Source organism: Python bivittatus, unplaced genomic scaffold, assembly GCF_059951505.1.
Source record: "Python bivittatus isolate LINGU-HERP-01145 unplaced genomic scaffold, Pbiv_v1 ctg000480_np1212, whole genome shotgun sequence".
In the NCBI taxonomy this organism is placed as follows: domain Eukaryota; kingdom Metazoa; phylum Chordata; class Lepidosauria; order Squamata; family Pythonidae; genus Python; species Python bivittatus.
The window spans coordinates 49820325-49842354 of NW_028277075.1; the positions used below are offsets into that span (position 1 = coordinate 49820325).

Below are 22030 nucleotides of genomic sequence, written 5' to 3' on the forward strand. Positions count from 1 at the left end.
GTATTGCAACCAGAAATGGAACATAGACTACAAAGATCAGATTACGTTAGTGATTGTATTTGGTTGTATGGTGTTTCTTTCAACAGAGTAGCATCTGTCTATTAACACTTTCTCTTCTTTCGTCTACTTTTTTTTTAATGAGATCTGCTAAACATACCCTTCAGATGTGTTTTAGATTTAGATTCTTTTTTTATCCTGCCTTTCTTATTTTTATAATTTAACTCAAGGCAGCAAACATAACTAATATTCCTTCCTCCTATTTCCCCACAATAACAACCCTGTGAGGTGAGTTGGGCTGAGAGAGAGTTTCTTAGACCAGGCTAAATCGAAACACACAAGGGAATTCCTGGAAGCTTGGTATTCAGACAAGTCAGCCATCAACAGGCACATAGAGATAAACAACATTTACACACCATTCAAAAGAGACAATAAAAAGGAAATAAAAAGACCAGAACACCTCACCCACAATCAACACCCAGATAAGTAAGGATTAACACCAGGATTAACACTAGACAAATCATCAAGCAGTAAGCAATACTCTAATCAAGGAACTACCAACTCAGACAAACAATCAAGCAGTAAACAACAGCCTAATCTAGCAACTACCAAGAAAAAAACAACACCCCCTCCAACACTGACTGGGCAAGCTACTGTATATAAACAAAGAGCAAACCCCACTCCCTTTTAGCACTGAAGATGTTACCTAGTCAGGTAATGAAACATCTTCAAGAAAACAACCAAGCTTAGAGAACCCCAAGGACTCTACAGCATTATTTTCAGTGGCCTAGATGGTGACAGTATTCCTTTCTACTCTGCACTAGAAAGATTTTTTTCTAGAGTACAGTTAGGTCAGATCTGCCAATTTTAGAAGGAATGCTAAAAAGGATTTGGAAGAGAGATATAATATTTTTTAAAAATCTTAAAAGAACCAAAATAAGTAATGGCAAATTGTGAGCTGTGACTCAAGAAGAAAGATTGAAAAGAAATTTTTGATAGTTTTCAAATTCTTGAAAGATTTTCATAATGAGGACAAGACATTATTTGTTCTATCTACAAAAGATAAAATAAGAAACAATTTAACTATACAAAATTATACTAAGATTAGACTAAGTATTAAGAAACTTTTCTAAATTCTTATCCAACAATAGAATCAAGGGTATTAAAGACTTCCTTTAAATATAATATTTGGGAAGTTGCTTTAGAGCAAGCAGCATCTTTTTTGGACAGAAGATTTGAACAGATGAATCATTGGACATGTTCCAACTCCTATGATTCTTAGATTCATTGTAAATATGTAGCTTGAAATAAGATATAAGAAAATTGTAAGGGTATTTATTGTGTTTATGCAAGGCATAACAAGGATGAAAATTGTAATATTAAATTGTTAGATGTTTTGTCACAGTATGGTTAGTTTTTCATTTGTTCAGGCATATGGAGTATTTTGGCTGCTAAGCTAGGTAGCTCAGGCATGGAGATTAATATTACTTAGGCAGAAGGTAGAAAAAACCTGTTTTGAGATCATTCAGATGATAACAAGAAAAGGAGAGTGTGAGTCTTTAAAAGAATCAAATTAGGATTTGTTTATCTGTAGATTTGATTTGAAAATATTTTTCAAACTTTTAGATTTCAAGGATTTGTAAGTAAGGTGAGTTGATACACTTTTAAAAGCCACCAGAAAGTGTTACGTCTTTTAAATGGAATTCGATAAAACTTTAATTAAACATGTTATGCAGTACTTAAAAAAAAAAAACCTTACATAATCTTTTATTTGCTTTTTTCTGACTACCTAATTGCTTAGCTCTATTTTAGATCAGTTCTGTTAATTACATAAGAAATGCAATAAGAGGGAATGCTGCATCTTTAATGGTGTTTTTGTGTCCTATATAGTTAAGCTTTAAAGGGGAGGGGGGTAAATTAGCTTGTAACTTCTTTCTGTTCCAGACTGATGATGGAAAATAAAAGCTCTTAGCCACAAAATGTAACACTTAGAATTAATATTTAATTAGACCATCAAATTGTATACTCTGGCTGAAAGGTTCCAAAGACTTGTTAGTGCCACAATTGACCTACAAGTTTAATAATAACTCATTTCTTCAAGCAAGTGCCAGTTCAGCACAGTGGAGCCACGATAAGAAAGTCCTGAGAGATTAAAACCAAATGGCAGGCAAGGAGTCCTGGGATGGAGCCTTCTGGAAAGCTGGAAGCTGGAATAGCTGTTTTCAGCCAGGATTCGGATGAAAACAGTGGGTGAAAAAACTGATCCCTTCTGTTTTGGGAGCTTATGCAGTGTTCAAAATCCTGCAGTAGATATTTATCAAATCATTTGGTTTGAACATATTGTATCAACTTGTGTTGTAAGACAAATACAGTAATTATTAGCTTTACAATGTTCTTTTTTTATATTAATCTTTCTGTTAGCATCTGTTTGAAATCTGTGCTCCCTTCCCCACAGCCCTGTGTACACTGTTTCCTTTGTGACTCAGATGGATTTTTGGACAATACGCTTTAAAACCTAATTGTGTCACATGCGCTATAGTGGCCTTTTGGCTTTTAACCTTATATATCATTTTTAAAATGTCATCTTATTTTAAAACTTAGCATGCACTCTTTTGTTTAGTTTAAGATATAAAAATGTTTCATCATTTTTCATTCTTAAACATTCTTCCACAAAACAAGTTCAGAAATGTGAAAACACCCAGGAACAGACTGAAAAAGGAACAGTTTACATTATTTATTGATTGCTTCATAAATAATAAAAGAAAACTAGTCACTACTTAAATATTTAAGCTGATGAGGGCCTTGCCAGCAGAGGGAGTAGTCCTGTCTTTTGTCAAATTCCAATTGATTTCCAACCTATTTCATCTTTTTTCCCACCAGTTTCCCATCTGGTCTGTGTTTTGTCAACCTGTTCTTAATGATAAACTATAATTTTATACTCAATAAGGGATTAAACTGATTGTAAAATTAAATATTTTAAGCTTTCTCTTGATTACAGAAATCAGGTGGATGTCTATTAGATAATTACTTTCCTGGTGATTGTATATGTAGGCAAATGTATGCTTAGTCTATTCCAATATCATGTATTTACTTGATCATGAATATATTATATTTGAAATAGCAAGTGTTCAGATATAGCTGAAAGTCATCATGTCTAATAAATAACTACATTTAAAATATAAATTAAAATTGTAATGGTTGGAACATTTCTATCTTATCCTCCCATTCTAACTGTTCAAAATAGGTTACAGTTTCCAAAAATATGATACCAGTTTCCAACAATCTATAATTTAAATGTTTCTACTAGTGTAAATTTAATATTGGTGTTTCCTGTTTTACTTCATAGGTAACACTTTTCTTCCAAGGTTTAGAAATAAACTAGCCTTCTGGTGCCATATGTTGGCAATACTAGAATCACTCCATTCATGTGTATCCATTTTTTGTTTTCATACATCCCCCATCCCAATTTATATATTTAAATCTCTTTCTCCTTTTTCTTCCTCTCAGCCCTTCTCCACTTTCTTTCTTTGCCTCCACTTTTTATCACTGACTATTTAAATATCATTCTCTAGGAAGCTGACCATCCTGCTCAAGCAGAACAGGAAAAAAAAATTGGTAATAGAGGAAAATGAATTGAGTACATGGAGACATCCTTTTTCATTAGGACTTTCATTCTTCCCTGCTCACCTTTTCTCTTCCTGTTTCTTTCTTTTTCCATTTTTCAAATCTCATCTCATGTCTATAAGTTTATTCAGAACCTTTTGATGAGAAACTTTGTTAATGGCCCTTAGAAAATGCTAACATAAAATATTAATAAAACAGGAATTACATTTATGTGTTGATTCTTCCTCAGCAGGATAGTTATGATGATAATTTTGCCCTTCATAATTTATTATCAGTAGAAGAGAATATATGTAGCTCAGGATTAAACTGTAGAGTCCTTGGGGTTCTCTGAGCTTGGTTGTCTTCTTGCAGATGTTTCATTATCCGACTAGGTAACATCTTCAGTGCTAGATGGGATTTGCTTTCTGTTTATATACAGTAGTTTGCTCAGTCAGTGTTGGAGGGGTATTGTTTTTTTCTTGGTAGTTGCTAGATTAGGCTGTTGTTTACTGCTTGATTATCTGTCTGAGTCAGTAGTTCCTTGATTAGGATATTGTTTACTGCTTGGTTGTTTGTCTGGTGTTAATCCTGGTGTTAATTCCTGCTTATCTGGATGTTGATTGCTGGTGAGGGGGGTTCTTTTTATTTCCTTTTTATTGTCTCTTTTGAATGGTGGGTAAATGTTGTTTATGTGCCTGTTGATGGCTGACTTGTCTGAATAACCAAGCTTCCAGGAATGTCCTCACATTTTTGGATTTAGCTTGGTCTAAGATGCTGACAATTTCCCAGTTGAAACTATGGTTAAGTCTGTCCATGTGTTGTGAAATTAAGGAGATTTCATCATGTCTTCTGACTGTTAGTTGGCGTTCATGGATCTGCTCTGCTAGTCTTCTGCCTGTCTGTCCTACCTAGTGGCTGTTACAATCCTTACATTGTATGTTATAGATGGCTCCTGTTTTTTCTTCTTGGGCTACTGGGTCTTTTGGTTTACTTAAGATGTTTTGGAGGGCTTTAGCTGGTTTGGGTGCTACGGTGATGCCATGTGGTTGTAATAGTCTGTTGGTTGTTTCTGTGATGTTTCTGATGTATGGCAGTATTATCCTTTTCATAGCTTGTGTTGGTTGTGCTATAATGGGTTGAGTGACTAGGCACTTTTTGATTAAAAAAAACTAGATCCATAAACTAAAAAGCTAGACCCAAAAACTAAAAAAGCTATCTTCCTATCAAGGGCTTTTAGTTCAGCTTCAGTCCAGTTCACTATTCCAGCTGTATATCTAATGACTGGAACTGCCAAGGTGTTAATCGCCTCAACACCACTGAGTTTGGACTTTAAGGTCTTCTTCACTCTTCTGACATATCCACTATTAATCTTCTTTTTGACTTCAGGGTGCTTGATGTTGTCAGCCTGAAGGATGCCCAGGTATTTGTAGTGATCTTCATCCAGACGTTTGATGTTATTTCCACAGGGCATCTTGATTCCTTCAGTTTTCACTGTTTTTCCCCTGTTGATGATAAGGGTGGCACATTTGTGCAGTCCAAACTCTACTGCAATATCTTGGCTGTATATTCGGATAGTGTTGAGCAGCGATTGTATTTCAAAGGATGTTTTTCCATACAACTTCAGATCGTCCATGTAAAGGAGGTGGGATAGCCTGGCAGATGGTTTTGATGTTTGATAGCCATGGCCTAACTTGTTCAGTATTGTTGACAGAGGAATCAATGCAATGAGAAACAGTAGTGGTGATACTGAGGCTCCTTGAAATATTTCTCTCTTGATGTTAACCTCTCTCAGTCTATCACCATTGACCAGAAACTGTATCTTCCATTGTGCCATTGATCTTTGCACAAAGCTTCTGACGTTTCTACTGACTCCTGTTATTTCTAGGCACTTGATTATCCAGTCATGTGGCAGGGAATCGAATGCCTTCTTGTAATCAACCCAAACTATATTCAGGTTGGTCTTCCTTCTCTTGCAGTTTTCCAAAATCATCTTGTCAATTAGGAGCTGATCTTTAGGAGCTGATCTTTTGTCCCTCTGCTGATTGGGCAGTTTCCTTTCTGCTCAGATGGAAAGAGCTTGTTTTCAACTAGATACTGTTGGACTGCATCAGCTACCGCACCAGTTAGCAATTTGAAAGTTGTTGGCAAGCAGGTAATTGGCCTGTAGTTGCCTGGTGCTGCCCCTTTTGCTTGATCTTTCATTATCAGGTAGGTTTTGCCAGATGTTAACCAGTCCTCAATTTCACCTCCTTGCAGTATGTTGTTAAACTGCTTGGCAATGAGTGGGTGCAGAGCAGTCAGATGTTTCAACCAAAAACCTGCAGTTCATCTTCACCTGGTACTGACCAATTCTTGATCTTCCTTGCCCTTTTCAGCACCATTTCTGTTGTTATTACAAGTTCTTTTATTTCAGCTTCTTTTTTATTCTTATCCACCTCCTTTATCCAAGCTGCATTCTTGTTGTATTTCTTTGGTTGTCTCATAGCTCTGCCTAGAACTGCATTGTTTCTTCTTTGTCAAGTGTTGACTGGTTCATTGCAGTCTCTCCACTGATGGATTGGTAGTAACGTTTCTGATTCGACTGAAATTGGAGATTCTGCCTGTAGTGTGCAATTCAAGCTTTCTTTCTGCTGATTTTTTTGGCTATGGCTGTTATTTGTGGCTTTATTATTTCCAGTGCTTCCTTGATCTTCCTTGTTTCTAGGTGATATTTCTTTATCAGGTATTCTTTGGTCTTTTTGTTGTTCAGCTTCTTTTCTTTCATCTGTTCTAGCTTGCTTGCATCTGATCTTAGCAAGCTGATCTTATTTTCCAACCTGATCTTCCATTTTGGTGGTGCACTGTTAGGCTTTTTTTCTTGTTTGTTGATTTTGCATCCAAGGTATTCAGTTATAACTGCACCCATGCTGTACATCAGTTAGTTTCTTGCAGTGAGTTGGTGCTTATATTTGATATTACAGTATTGGCATCGTTTAATACTTGTGCTATTTCTTTTTAAGAAGCTTCAATGCAAGTAGCCTTTTTCTGTTGTTTTTGTGCTGTTCTAGATGCTCATTTATTCTTTGTTTCAATTCCTCTTGTTGTTTAGTTAGAGGGCTTTGTTCTTTCTCAGAAGAAGGCTCTACTGGTCTGAGCTACCTCTGGCAAGGCTTCGATTTCTTTGCCCTGGGTAGACCTTTGTAGTTCTTCCAAGTCTATTTCTGTGAATACTTTATTTCGTGTTATAAATCGACGTTGATCTGCTAGCTTCTGTTCTGTTATTTCTGATTCTGGATGTTCTTTCCAGAACTGGTGCATTCTTTTCAGATAGCCTCTTCTCGTTGGACTTGATTTGTAATAGCAGATCATTATTTCTTTGTTTTCAGTCTTTGTATATTTGCGATGGGTAATCAACATTTCTTCCAGCAGTTCTGCAGCTGCTGGCCCTGGTTGCTCAGCCAACAGTCCTGAATCCTATAGCCCACTTGTCAATAGATGTCCAGGGACTAGAACATCTAGTGGGGTCCTCGTTGACCCGGGCGACGACCAATCCAGTATGGGTTTCTGTAAATTACGTCTCACCATATTGTTTATGGGAGAGACACTCTTCATCTAGCTCCTCTGATGAGACCTTGTCTAGTATGGTTGAACCTCTGGCATAGCTCTCATCCTCCTCGGAGCACATCTGTAGCTGTTTTAAGGAACAGGATGTTGGAAGTTATGACTTCTCAACTGTTCTCGTTGCACTAACAATTGAACTACGTTCAGCCTCACTCCAAGATGCTAATTGTTATTTTAAAGAAGAGGTAAGCACCAGAGCACTTTAAGATTTCACAACCAAAATTCAACAGAAAAATGGCAGTTTTTCTCTTTTTAATTCTGTAAGGCATATTTTTGTGTAACTTACACAAAATGTTTGACTCTGCTTCTGGTAATGTCCACATGCCCTTATGGCCCTCAGAGGCTAAAAGATTTTTAAATGTTTAAATTAAAATGTGGTCTCTAGAAAGGAAAATATTGCCCCTCCCTATTTTAAAAACATAAAATAATTTGCGTCATGAAAGGCTGTCTTCTCCCATATAATCCAGAGAAGAACTGGCCGAAGCAGATTTATCAGGCATCCTGGACAGTTAACATTTTTTTTAGATTTTTTTATCCCACCTTTATTATTTTTATAAATAACTCGAGGCAGCGAACATACCTAATACTCCTTCCTCCTCCTATTTTCCCCAGAACAACATCTCTGTGAAGTGAGTTGGCCTGAGGGAGAGTGACTGGCCAAAGTCACCCAGCCGGCTTTCATGCCTAAGGCAGGACTAGAACTCACCGTGTCTTGCTTTCTAGCTGGTGAGTTTAACCACTAGACTAAACTGGCTCTCTTATTAGTTAACATGTTAGTTGAGCTCCCATAAAAGAGAATCTCTTAGGGGAGAAATGTTCAAATAATTGTTCAGTTAGAGTCACTGAAGCTTGGTGCCAGACTTGTTCCTGTCAATCTGGGAACTGGCTTAAGTGTTACTATATTGTAACTTCCACAGAGATAGGTGTAATGAGCTTCTACCATCTCTTATTGGACCATTCCTGAACAACCAGAAGTAAGCATTAGAAGCAGCTCAAAATAACCTCACTTTGATTTTGCATGGTGTAAGAAAGGAGTGAAGGAAACTCTGGCAGGCTTTCAAGATTCTGTTATTATACCCTATAAACAATAAAGCTAAATGCCATTACTCCTTGCATTGTCTGTTTCCTGATCTGGCCTACATCAAAGGGCTGACAATTTCCCAGCATTAGAGTCATCTTCACTTTCAGTAAGCCTACTAAGTAGCAAATACATTAAGAAAAATGTTTAAACTGTAAATATCAATCTAAGTCAGAAGTTCCCAAACTTTCTCAATTCATGATACCCCTATCGGTGCCCAAGCTGTGTGCTGTGGTACCCTGGGGAACTCACTAGTGGTTCCTCTGGTTAAACAGTAATCCTGCAGCCCTGTGAGTTTGCTCCTGGGGCCCTGCAGTTTACAGTTTGGGAACTGTAGATCTAAGTCGGGGCAGGGGGGAAGGAATACGAAAAGAAGTATCCACCCCAACTGTGCAGTTATTTTTTAAAAGGGGGAAAAAAAGTGACTTCAGTTTAAACCTCCAGTTTAGCTTAGGTTACTGTCTCCCCACTTAATCCCCACAATCCTGAGAATAAAGAAATAGGAAAGTAGCTTCCAAACTCATATAAAGCAAAGAGACAGAGAAGATCTATTTATTTTCTATTATTGTAATTTTGTAATTTTAATTGATTTTAATTGTTTTGTAAACTGTCCAGAGTCATTCAACAAGATGGGCAGTGACAAATTCGATATATAAATAAATAAAAATATTAAAAAAGACAGAAGAGAGTGAAGTTATAATACATTAATGAGTAATATTAACTTATACTAAACAGGTTAGAACCTTGCTTCCAAGTTTTGGAAAGCTTTACATAGCTATAGATACTTAGTTGTTATTATGCAATTTTATGACCATGAGTAGGGTTTTTATATAGTTTACATTGTTTATTTTCCAGCTAATTGGATCCCAAGAAAAGTTAGACATTCTCTATTTTGCAGCCTTTGCCATTAAGGGATATGACTAGAATTTTTTCTTTCATCATTCATCTACCAAATAGCCTGATTTCCTCATTTTTTAAATGAGTCTTATTATTGTATCATCTCTTTCACTGAAAATGTACCTGTTTGTGCTTTTTTTTTTTTGCACGTTCTTATTATGCATCCCCACACTGTACATACTACCTTCATGTTCCTAACAAGAGCTAATCCTACTGTAGATTGCTTTTGCTTCTCTAATTAATACTGCTATTGCTCAATGGTTACCCAGTTGTTTGACTGAACACTGCTATTTTCAGCCTCTCCATGAGAAAGCTAAATGCTTGATATTTTCTGTCTCTTTCTACCCATTTTTTCCTTCTTCTACATAATTATTATATAATTCTTATTTTTCCCAGTTGTCTCTTCTTCTTTGTTAGATTTGTATTTAGCAGCTATAGTCACTGCGGCTCCTTGCCTCTGTAAGCACAAACTGTTGCTGCCACTAGGTCCTGTCCTCTGCAAATAATTTTGCAGGGACTTCTTTTGTGAATGGACCTTGCAGAAAGAAAGAGAGCACATATAATTGTTTATTTATGAAAGGGAAGCAAAGGATAATGGACTCAGACCCAATACTAAAAATAGATTCTTAACCCTAGACCAGCTACAACATTTTATATAGAGAGACTACTGTGCATTGGACTAGGTAGGGCAATAAGAGAATTCCTAGTCTAACCCAAGTGCCCAGCTCAAGTTGCAAGGAAGTCTAGATCAGCACTTGAACAGGTAGGAAGTCTGAAGAGAGATCATTCCAGAGGATTATAAAATTCTCTCTCCCTCACTCAGATCTACTCTGGTGGATCCCTGAGTACCAAGAAGGGCACAATTTGGTGACATTAACTTGAATCTTCGATATCAACCACTCTTCTCATCCACAATCAAGGAACAGATTATAGAGATTTTATTAATTGCTGACCTGGTATTTAACAACAGCATCAGTAGGCCAAAGGATAGACTAGTATAGTTAAGCTGATTTAGGAAGTGACCAGAAGAAGATAAAGGCAGGAGATGTCTTAACATCTCTTCTTCTTGCCAAGAATGCTACTCTTATATGTCATAAATCTAGCTGTAATAACTCTTAAACGAAGTGTTCTCCGCTTTTCCCTGATATTAATGTCAGAAAGCTCTCCCAGGTATAAGAAAAATAAGGGGGGGGGGAAGGGAGGGAGGGAGGAAGGACACCCTCATCATACCCCCAAAGTGGCTCCCCAAAATGGTGGTCAGTCCATCATCCACTTCAGGCCTGGGGAAAACAACCAGCCACCCTTTAAAAAGGGACAGATCTGTAAAACATTTAATATCTATTTTCCCTTAAATTATAAGTTGGAGTAAATTCTATTGATGTTTTCCATAGTTCTTCCCATCATCGTTCTGCGATTATTTCTTTGACGTTTTACATCTACTTTATCATACAATTTTGTTCCATCTTTGTGTCTTATTTCAGTTACAGTTTATATATGCAACCTAATAGGTGATCATGCTTTTGTATGAGTGTTTCAAATTCTGTCATTTCTCAAAGTCCCTCCTTTTTTTCTTGAGCTCACTGCTTATTCTTCCAGCAATGTGTAAGTATATCAGCCATGCTTAAGCTCTATTTTCTGTAAGTAATTCTTGATGTGTCTTTAGTCTGTTTCCTGAGTCTGGATGTACCATATTGACATATCTAATTAAATCTTTCTTACTATAGATGTCCCTAGGGTAAAAGGTATTTGATGGTGAAGCTATGGTAAAATTGCCAATCTATTCTTGTTTTTAAAATATTCCATATTTTTATCGAACTTTTTTTTTGTAATAAGTCATTTCAAATTCTTTTCTTCTTTTCTTTCCCTATACCATGAATAAGTCCATTGGCTAAGCCAGCTCCTTCTGTGATTAATATTCTATTATTTGGGGATTATATCCATTCTGTTATCCATGACCCATTCTATTATGTAGAATACCATGTATATATACTGCTCTTCTAGTTATTGAACAAGACAGAGAATTGGTAGAAACAATTTCTTTCCTAGGAAATTAGCATTATCACAGTTTACATACTGGTTCCACCCCCATCCTATATTATACATTTGTTTACTGTATGTGCATCTAAGGGTATTAAAACCTGTTTCAGTGGACATGCTAGCTGTGATTGCCATTTTGTTAATTCCTGTTATTTCCCTTACTGTATTTTTATTATTTTATTGTATTTTGTTTGTATATTGTGAGCTGCACAATTTTGCTTTGGAGTTGGGCAATGTTGAAATCAAATCAAATAAATGAATAAGACATGTTGCTTTCCATATCATAAATGCCCACATCAAGTATCCTGTTGCAATCAGTGCATCAAAAAAATATTGTTTGTGTAGATAAAATATACCTCAAAATTTAATAATAACAATTGTATGACAAAATGTTATGTTCTCTAGTGGGGGTGGGGAAGAATAAACGTATCCAATGTAGTTTATCAGTCATATTTTCAATGATATATAGGTACTAATGACCTATTTTGCTTCAGTTTGTCATAGAGAAAACAAAGGTCTACTTTTTGAAGTATTTTTTTGTCTTTTCATCATGTAGGTGTGTATTTTGTTTCCATGTCTTACAGAATAAAGCAATTATGGAACGTGTTACCAACTTGTCTGATACAGTAGTTGGTCTTGAATCATTTATTGGCTCTGAGAAAGAAACCAATCCATTATACAAGGATTATCATGGTGAGTTCTATCCTTAGCAATACCACTACCACCCCAAAAAAATCTTCCTAAAGTGTTTCAAGGGCATTTATTCTCCAATTGCAATATCTGCCCTAAAGTAGCATTTGATTTCTTTTTTGAATTAACCCCTTAAATGGTTCACCTTGCAAACTAAACATTTTTCACTAAAGTGCATTAAGTCTGCTAAGGAAACATGGCAACTCCTTACATGTTGTCAAGCTGTATTACCAAGGCATGGCTCAATCAGATGTACATCTCAAGAGACAGCCTTTGGGGAATTTGCATGCAGGGAAGGTTTGGCAATCATCTGACCAGTTAGCTAAAATTGTCATGAAATCAATATTTTGATCTGCCAAGTTCCAAATAGAGAACATGCAGAACAGTAATATATTTCATTGGGCAGGCAGTTGAATGATATAGTACAAAGGGGGAGTTTTATTTTTGATGATTACAAATTATTTCACTTGATTTTAAGTCACGTTTTTCAATATTAGAAGTACGAACATGAATATAAATGTATCTTTGCTATAAACATTTAGCTATTCAACTGGTTTAATGGTTTATCATTGATAGTCTATTTTTTGAAAATCTGGGCTATTCATATAAATATTTATGAATATACTTAGAACCCAGTTTTAGATAATTTTCAAAAGACAGAGTGAAGGTTTTCACATTGCTATTTATCGATGAAATTACTTCCAAATAATGTTGCAGGAGACAATGAATATGGGCTGACATTTTGCTAGCTACTTCTTCAGAGCAGGTCTGAAACTGAACTTGGCAACAGATGTTATGTCCTTATATACTGCCTATGTTCAGTGGAGCAAAATGTCCCCAACTAATCAGTAACTGTCATGTAGATGGCAGTTGATAATCATTCTCCCAATTTAAATTATTTTGATGTTTGCAAATTTTTATTGCCTCTAATAATTCTGAGGAAGTATCTGTTACATCATATCACAGTGTTAATGTTTTTCAGGTCTGTTTTGTGATTTAACCCTAACCCTTGTAATTGATGTTCAGCCATTGAAATTACTTTAGTTTCATGGAAATGTCTAATCCAAAGGTTGGGGTGCAAATCTGAATCCTCAGTAAATACTGTAAGAAAGCAGAAGTGTTATTGTATACTACATAGGAAAATCCATGTGGATGTATAGATGACCACGGTTCACTTCAGCATGGGTTCTACTTTGTCATATAGAGGAAGATAACCTTTTGAAATAAGTTCCTTAAATAAGTTACAAAATGAATACACCACTGAAAAGACATGCCTGTTTTTCACTTGTAGAGGTCCATGGTACTGCAATTTAATATTCTGTAAAATATATAAGAAAGTACATGTCTGTATATTTTTATACCTTGCTCTACAAATTGTCTTCTTGATTAACAAATAGTGTTAGTTTTCTATCTATTTTTTCTACCAAGTTTGTTTTAAACATTTGAATAATTTTGCCCCCCTCAATTAAGAATATATTTGTATTTCTGTATTACTCTCATAAAGAAGGAAGATTTTACCATTAATTTTTACTTGTGTTGCATGTGTAGTTTTATCATTTATCTTGTACAGTTTTGAACAGTATGATAAGATGCTTATGCCTCCAGCATTTCTCTGAACAAAATTGAAGCACTTGGGAAGAGTTTCAGCGCCAATTTCTGTCTTAGTATGCACACTCTATATACATTGAGGAAGGCCTTCAGGAATATACAGCCCTCATCTACAAATATTTTAATATTGACTGCTGAAGTACAATTTGTTAGTCAAATTGTCTTACAATTTTTCTATTTAAACTTAAGCATATTTAATAGCATACTAAACAGATTCAACAAAAAATGAGTCCAGATTTCTTCAAAAACAAAATATGGACATTGATTCGTGGAGTCCTTGGGGTTCTCTGAGCTTGGTTCTTTTCTTGCAAACATTTTATTGCCTGGCTAGGTAACATCTAGCCAGGTGATGAAACGTTTGCAAGAAAAGAACCAAGCTCAGAGAACCCCAAGGACTCCACAGTTCAACCCTGAGGTACACATATTCGCCTCTATTGGGACATTGATTCATTGGTGAGAAGTATCAGAGAATACAGATAATCTCTGGTAAATAGGAAGTGTATTAAACTGAACAATGTATTTTATGTTATTGTGTTAATCATATCTGTTGTTCTCACATCCCAATTCTAAATATAGTAATTGTGATCCTGAAGAAATTTTTAAAATGCATAAATAAGACAATTGTATCTTTTGCCAATGCTTTCTTTCTATGTTTTGCCTCCATTAGCTCCCAATCGAAAGTGCAAGCATTTTTTAGAACTGAAACATAATTTGTTATGAGAGTCACAGTTACCCAGAAAATACCAGTGAGTGACCTAGCCACGTACTAATGGTGTTCACATATACAAGGCTACATTCATATTGGGACTGTTATTTTTACTGAAATAATTATGACCTACTTTCAAGTAATAGGCCCAGTCCAGTTAAAATGGTCATTAAAGTGAAAACAATAGGCTATTTTCTTGGTTTTATTTGGTCGTAAGACATAATAAGTATCAAATGAAGCCAGGTATATTTAAACCTATAGATTAAATTTGCATTATATTTTACAAAACTGCAGTTAATTACAGTTAAGAAAAATACAAATTATTGCATTTTCCACATTATTTAGAAAATGTGTAATATTTGTTGAATGATGCTCTGCCTTTTTATATTAAGGTATATTTATTAATTTCTCTCTAAAACTGTCAAGCTTAATGTAACTTTAAAGAGTTCTCATAGTTGGAAAGATTGTGCATTTTAATCTAGAACTGCTTGATAAAACACCATTTGAATTGCAAATATTTTCATCTTTATTCTTTAGATTTAAAAATAAAAGATAAGTAATATAAGCTTTACTGTTGTCTCTCGTAAAATATTTCTCATTTTCTGTTGTGGAAAAAGACTAGTTATTGAAAGTCTGTACTAAGCTGCCTAGAATCCATCCAGCGTCCTTGTCGAAAGAAATCAGCTTGAGATTCAGCTGACATAATGCAGAGCTTGTAGTGTGCCTAGTATTGTTATAAAATTCCAACATATTCAGTGGATGTCTTGCATGCAGAAAATAATGTGCATTGTATATATACCATGGTTTAAATTTATCCAGCAGCACATTCTCCTATTCTGGTTTTCACAAGAGTTTTAAAATTATCATGGTACAAAACAAAATACTTTTCATTATAGCTTCACTGGTTATCAGTAACCTATGAGCTTTGCTTTGCTGGCTGCTTACTGGTGCATTTAATAAAATAAAGATCACTCAGTGGTGCCGTGGGCAGCATGCAAGGTGATAGCCATATTTGCTTACTGTAAATACAAGAGAAAATCACACACAAACCGGCTGTAGTTTTGACAAGTATTAAGATCCCTCTTTACATCTGTACCTTTGTACCAAAGTGCAATTAGTTTTCCTCACACAAGGATTTCTGTTTATTTTATTCTGCTTGATTACTTTTGTATAATCGTATCGCTTGCTTCATTGCTCCTGGTCGTAAGCTCCAGTTTAAAAGGGGGAGGATGAGTGCGTGTAAATATACTGGATTTTTTTAATATAGGACTTTAATTTAGGCATCTGGATATCATCATTTTCTTAATATTTTCCTTCATTACTTTTCCTTTTCACAAGGTTTGATTCACATACGTCAGATTCCTCAGCTTAATAGCTTGATCTGTGATGTATCAGACACGAAGGACCTTGCTTTTAGACTGAAAAGGAAGCTGTTCGTTATTGAGGTAAGACTATATATATATGCGCAATACTGTTTGAAAGATGGAATGTATTAAATGTTTAACCATTAATATTTAAAAAGTAGGCCACAACCTGCAGTAACAAAGTATGACATACATATTTCTAAAGATGTCAGAAGCATATTTAATTAAATGTTAATGATTTGCTCTTAGTTGTGTTGTTAAGTGGGAAAGTGCCTAGATGTTATTACTCCAGTTAGGATTTTAATGTGCAGTACTGCCTAAAATTGAGCATGGCATGAGGATAAATATCTTTCTCATTATTCAGAAACAATTTCCTTTGCATTACTGGAATCACCTTTAACTCTTCCATGTCATTTTAAATACAGGATCATTTACATTAATGTCGTTAAGTAAATTTTCTACCAAATTTAAAATCCCCCCCCCCCCCCGACCTTCCATGCAGATAGTCACTCTACACAGAAGGCAATAATGCAAAAGACTATTTCATTTTAGTCTTGCTAAAGAGCAGACAACTATTAGGCAATTAGAGTTGATGTATTTATTAACCAATTGGATCCAGAGGCTGAAAACAAAAGTTGCTTTGGGAGTGAAGGAATTGTACAGTCTTTGCAGGTTTTAAACAAAGGCATAAAACAGTTAAGCAGCCCTGACAAATCATTTAGTTTAATCTCTTTCAAGTGAAAAGCTGTTATGCAGGCCACTTGTCTTAACTGCTTGAAACCATAAAAGGAAGAATTGCCACCAATATATTAGCATATTTTTAACTTCATCACCAAATGATGGTCAATGTGGCTTGGCACTGCTTTGGTGTTTGGGATTTCACCCTTAAGTGACCACATTGGCCCTTATTTGACCCTCTGCCCTCTTTAGCTGGCCACTTGATAAGGTAACCTAAGGATTCTCTTCTAATGCCCCTCCTCCACATCTCTCTCACTGTCTCTTCACAATTGCGTGTTGGAATAACCTATAAATTGTTGAAAGGAGCCCATCAAGTGACAAATTAAAGTGCCCTCCTCCTAATAATGGTAATCAATGTCCATAATCATCTACTCCTATTGAAAGCAGTTAATAGTTAATCAAGAAGCCAGGTTTTCAGCCAGGACATCTCTGCATGAGTACGCAACTTGAAGAGATGTTGGCTTCAAAAGCTACTTGAAGGCAAATGTTTTTCTTTTAAGAAATTGTGATTCCTCTGTGTATTTTCAGTTTTCAGAAAAGAATACATCTAATGGCACTAAATGCTGTACTAGTTTAGTCCATTTTAACATAATTTCACTTCATCAAAAAGGCTATTCTTCTTTTGAATCACTTGAATAAAGGAGTTTAATATTCATGGAAGAGTTTAAAATTCAGAAACTGTAATTATTTTCACTGACACAGAAAACAGACAATATGTTCCTACTATATTAAATTCCCATTTATTGCACTTTGAGCTGAAAAAAAAATATTTTCCCCCCAAAATGTAGACAGATCAGAACATTAACTCTGTCAGTAAAATCTCTGGTTATTATTTTCTGTTGTAATTTTCAAATGAAATGACTCACAATAATAAAAATAAAGTAGCCAAAAAGGGTGAAAAGTAATCTGATTTCTTTAAGGCTCCTTTAGAAAATGAACTAGAGATGTATACATGATTTTTTTAATTATTTCAGCCCTCACTGTGAAAGACTGTGCTCTTTATAAACTGTTTCCTTTCTTAAAAGAGAAAAATATTGCTTCCTAACCCATCAGTGTCTGAATTTACAGTCTTCTCTACACTGCTAATCTTCTGCCCTTGCTTTTAAATTAAATACCATTTTCCTCTATAAAAAGTAAGCAAAGGAAAACATGTACACTATTAGCCCTGACAACATGGTTGATCAAGTTAATATTAAATTTAATAAGGAAAATAAGGAAAATTAAAATCACTTTTAAAATTAGATAAATATCAAACAGAATGCATTATATACCTTACAGCAGGGTTTTTTTAAAAAAAAATAGGTACCTATCATTTTGAAAGAATATGGAAAGAAAGTTATGGAAAACATTCTTCAAATAAATCTTAAATGTAGAACTGAAAGTTTTAATCAAGCATGTCCTATATATTTATATTGTCATTTTGTTACAACCTAATTAAACATCTCTGAAAATAGGATTAGAGAAATATTAATAAAGGAATTCCTAATTTGAAGTTGGAACCATTTCATCTATCACAGATCTATTGCTTCTCTGAAGCTTTGTAATGTGTTTCTTATAGTTACCTGGTTTTGCAACGGGAATCCCTTCATAAAATTCTTTTCATGTGGGCATTAGCACTGGTTATTTACAAACATATCATTCTATTCTTACTAATATTTTAGATATTAAGTACATGAATATTGAAATCAAGATGTTTAACTAGAAAAGTCAGTACCTTCTATATTCATCTGTAGTGTATATATTTTGAGCAAGAAAAAGAGCTTGGACATTAAAGCACACCTATGTATTTATTTGTTATAATATGTACAGGATATTGATTAGCGTAATACCTGTACATAGTGAAACATTTACCTAACATTTCATTACCTGCTCTTTCACTGCATGTTTTAAAATCTTAGAGAAACTCTTAAGTGCCTGTCTTTTCAAAAAGGCTCATAGTTTTGAAGTTACGTTGTCTAATCCTATTTCTTCGTACTTTGGAATCTTAATTAGAAGGAGATAAAGACCATCATTTGACTAAATTATTGTCTTGAATCTGTAGCAAAAGGTATAATCCGCAATTGGGCCAATTAGTGTACCCCATCGTTAGCTATGCTGAAAAAAGCAGCTAGATTAGATCTGACACCAGCCTAGTTCCCACTGTTGTTTTGCCAGGTAGGATGGTCAGACTTCAAAGAGCTTGAGGCATCAGCAGGGCAAGGTTTGAAGGCCAGCTTAGGTCCGGTTGTTAATCTCTCTGTAAAAACCACAGCAGCCATCACACAAAACAAGCTTATACAACATAATCATGCGGTATTAAAGTTTGGGTTGAGTCATACCAATTTGCCTTTGATTTTCTGATGATTGAATAAAAGATGGCTATATGACTAGACATATTCCCAAAATTTACTGATTAGATAAGTTCCTCAAACATTTGAAATATTTTTTTTTTATTTTTCAATTAAGTATATGACATGCTATTTATCCTGACGAAACTTTCTGACAGGAAAGTATATGGCATACAATTTATGTACAGAATACTAAGTTAACACACCTAATACCATTTCTTATGCTTTTGTTTATGAAACTTGTTTCTCATCATTCCAAAGCAATTTATATCAAAGTTAAAAAGAAAAACTAATGATAGTATTCTGTGTTTATTATTATTTTCTATTTAAATTTTGGGTTAAATACTTTTCACTGATATCATTACATAACTCTTCTTTTGTCCTGCATTTTGATTTGCTGAAATTTTGCAGAAATAGTGGCATATTTCCATTCCGAGAAACCCCCAGTGCTGCTTTAGTATTATTCCAAATTATTAAAATTGCCTTTCCCTTGGGCACTTTTAAGCCTATCTGCTTTTCTATTTATTTGTTCTGTCCCCCTGAAGTTTGAATAGCAGGGCATCACTACTGGTTGGCCAGGTAGGTGGGATAATGCAACATGTATCATTTCTGTGTGCTCATTATATAGAATGTTATATCTGAAATCTATATTACTTTAGGTCCCTGTTTTGATATGTTGAAATTTCATGTTTATTCAGGATAGTATGAAAAAATAACAAGCCACTGAACTTTAATATTTTTTTAAAACCTAAATTTTACTTGGTGCTAGTATCTAAAACTTGTTTACTGAACATATCTATACCTGGAATTCTGAAGCCCAGTTAGTAACATCACCTAGTTGACCCTGACTGATCTCAGAAAGCTAAGCAAAGTTGGACCTGGTTCATACTTGGATGGAAGGTCACCATGGCTAGATTGAGAAGTTGAGAAACATCCTGAAGGAAGCAATTGCAAACCACTTCTGTATTTGTTCCCCCCCCCCCCCAAATAAAAAATCCTGTATAGACATGTCCATAAGATCACCAGGATTATGGATTATGAAAGACATAATTTAGAATCTGCATAAGGGGCAGTTAAAATAGTACAGACTATATGGTATAGTGCTACATTTTAAAAAAGATAGACTGGTTACAGATAGGAAAAGACATCCAGTGCCAAAGTGATTTCATCTTCTGTGTGCTGCATGTTTGTATCAGTTGATGTAGGAAGCCAGGTAAAGAATTTGGTGCTATCCTTCACCACAGAATTTCCCTGAAAAGTCAAATATAACTCAGGCTTGAGATTTTTCATATCAGCTATATATTTTATCTGCCTATTCTCCAGTTGACATTGCATCAAAAGTCATGATGCAAATTTTTTTACAATTCTTCCATATATGAGTTTCTGCCATTGGTTTTACATTGCTTTGTTCAAATTTTGAACGTGTTCATGGATAAGGAAATAATCTAATCTACTTATACCTATACCTTACAACTTTGCCCATTTCTAAAACCAGCCTTGGATTTAAGATTCAAAATCCAGTTGGCTTCAGTAGCAATTTGCTTCTGCAAATACATTTATTTATTTACTATATATTATACGTGGATTTCATTATTCCACCTTAAATTAGTCGATGACAAGTTTTCTGTTGTCTTTAAACTTCAAGGCAGAAGGTACCTTCTATGGAGAAATGGGTGTTTCTTCTCCATCTTTAAAAATATTTTGAGGACTATTGGTTTCCATAGTATATTTTCTCTCCTGTTAAAAAAACTACTTAAACCTGTTTAAATTTTATACAGTGTGATGTTACTATATGAAAAAGCTGGTTATGACGCAAGCTATAGTATATAAAGAAGTCATAGTATAACCAAATACAGGATGTACCATCCGGTGGTAGTGAGCACTTATATTTTCATGAACAAATAGATATCTTCCTGGAAATTATATTGTGAGGAAACAAAATACATACTGTGGAAATGAATTAAGTAATGTCATGGGTGTATATAGACACATTTTTGCTGGTCTCCTGGGTGATTTAAATGTGTATGCAGCAGGAGGTATGATTGTGGTTGTGGCCTTACCTTTGATATTCAATTTAAAATGCAACAACTGGCTGTATATGTAGAATTATAAACTTCTGTAGGGTTTTCTACACTTTCAGGAATATTTAGGGATTCAGAAATAGATATTCTATTCTTACAAGTTCAGTGGTCAAAAATCAGGGATGGAGAGATCTGCAATTATCATTGCCAGGAGAAAGGAAATGAAAGTAAAGACAACATAAGACAATCAGGGAAGAAGCAATATTTTAATCAAGGAATTACAAGGCACAAATCACAATCCAACCAAGACTAGCAAGGCAAGCTACTGTATATAAACAATCAACAGACTTCACCAGTCTCCCCTGGACTGATGATGTTACCTAGCTTGTAGTTCTGTTTCTTATTCCATAAACCTATTCCAGTTAAACATAGATATATGTTTTGTGAATCACATGCTATATAGGTCTGTTAGTAAAGGTTACAGCAGAGTGCAGCTAACGTTATAGCACAGTACAACTAAGTGTTCTATTTAAATTAATTATTAAAAGCCAAATCAAAATTTTCTAGAGTTTTCATAAGAGTTTAAAATTCTGTTGACACAACAATTCAGCAGAGAGCCATAGAATGATTGCTCTCTGCATTCTTCACCAAAGGAGACAGAGTGATTGCTCCTTGTCTTCCCCTGGACAAAGAAAGAGCACTTTTTTCTTCATTAAGAAAGGCAGGGAATGAACTTCCCAGTTTTTCTCCTGTAAACTGAATATAGACTATTCTGTGAATCCTATTCCTATCTTATCCCCACTCCTATATTAACTCTACATTAACTACCTTTGACTTTGAATTAGTAAGAGTATTTGAATGTTCTGTAGTTGTGACTGTTCAACCACTCTTAAAATGGAATTGTGTGTGTTAAATGAATATTATCTGAGAGGAGAAAAAAAATGGGCCATCCCAAACTTCCTTTTGTAATAGGAACTCCAGGCAATTTCTGCCTGACAGCAGGGCTCAGTTGTTACAATATAATCAAACTGCTACAGAAATAAAGAAAATCTGCTTGTGTAATAATACAGACTTATATAATGTGAGAACTAAACATCTATGTGGAAGTGTTAACATTTAATATGTAGCGCATTGCTATTGCCTTTAAAAATGGATTCACTTTGAGACTCACATGAAGTATAAAAGCCACATTAGATGTTTCCTTGTTCTATAAAAAAAAAGCATTTCCTAACACGGACATGACATTCTAAATTTTAAAAGACTAGGACTAAAGAATATTTAGTTGTGAGCTGCTCTTATTAATTCAGACTGAATCATGATGACATATAAGGACTCCTACCTAAAAGAATTAAACAGTAATTAAG

The 22030-nt window shown here is 34.8% G+C and overlaps 1 protein-coding gene across 4 annotated transcripts in view; it reads left to right on the top strand.

Annotated features, from left to right (window-relative positions):
* ELP4 (elongator acetyltransferase complex subunit 4) overlaps nt 1-22030 on the top strand; it is a 170426-nt gene that overhangs the window by 82942 nt on the left and 65454 nt on the right. For all 4 annotated transcript variants that reach the window (XR_015797062.1, XM_088145859.1, XM_088145861.1 and 1 more), the window contains exons 8-9: nt 11797-11905; nt 15555-15661. Coding sequence is in view for 3 of the 4 variants with exons in the window: in XM_088145859.1 (XP_088001985.1) it covers nt 11797-11905; nt 15555-15661 (216 nt within the window). In the remaining variant the exon portion in view is untranslated. The remainder of the gene's footprint in view (nt 1-11796; nt 11906-15554; nt 15662-22030) is intronic.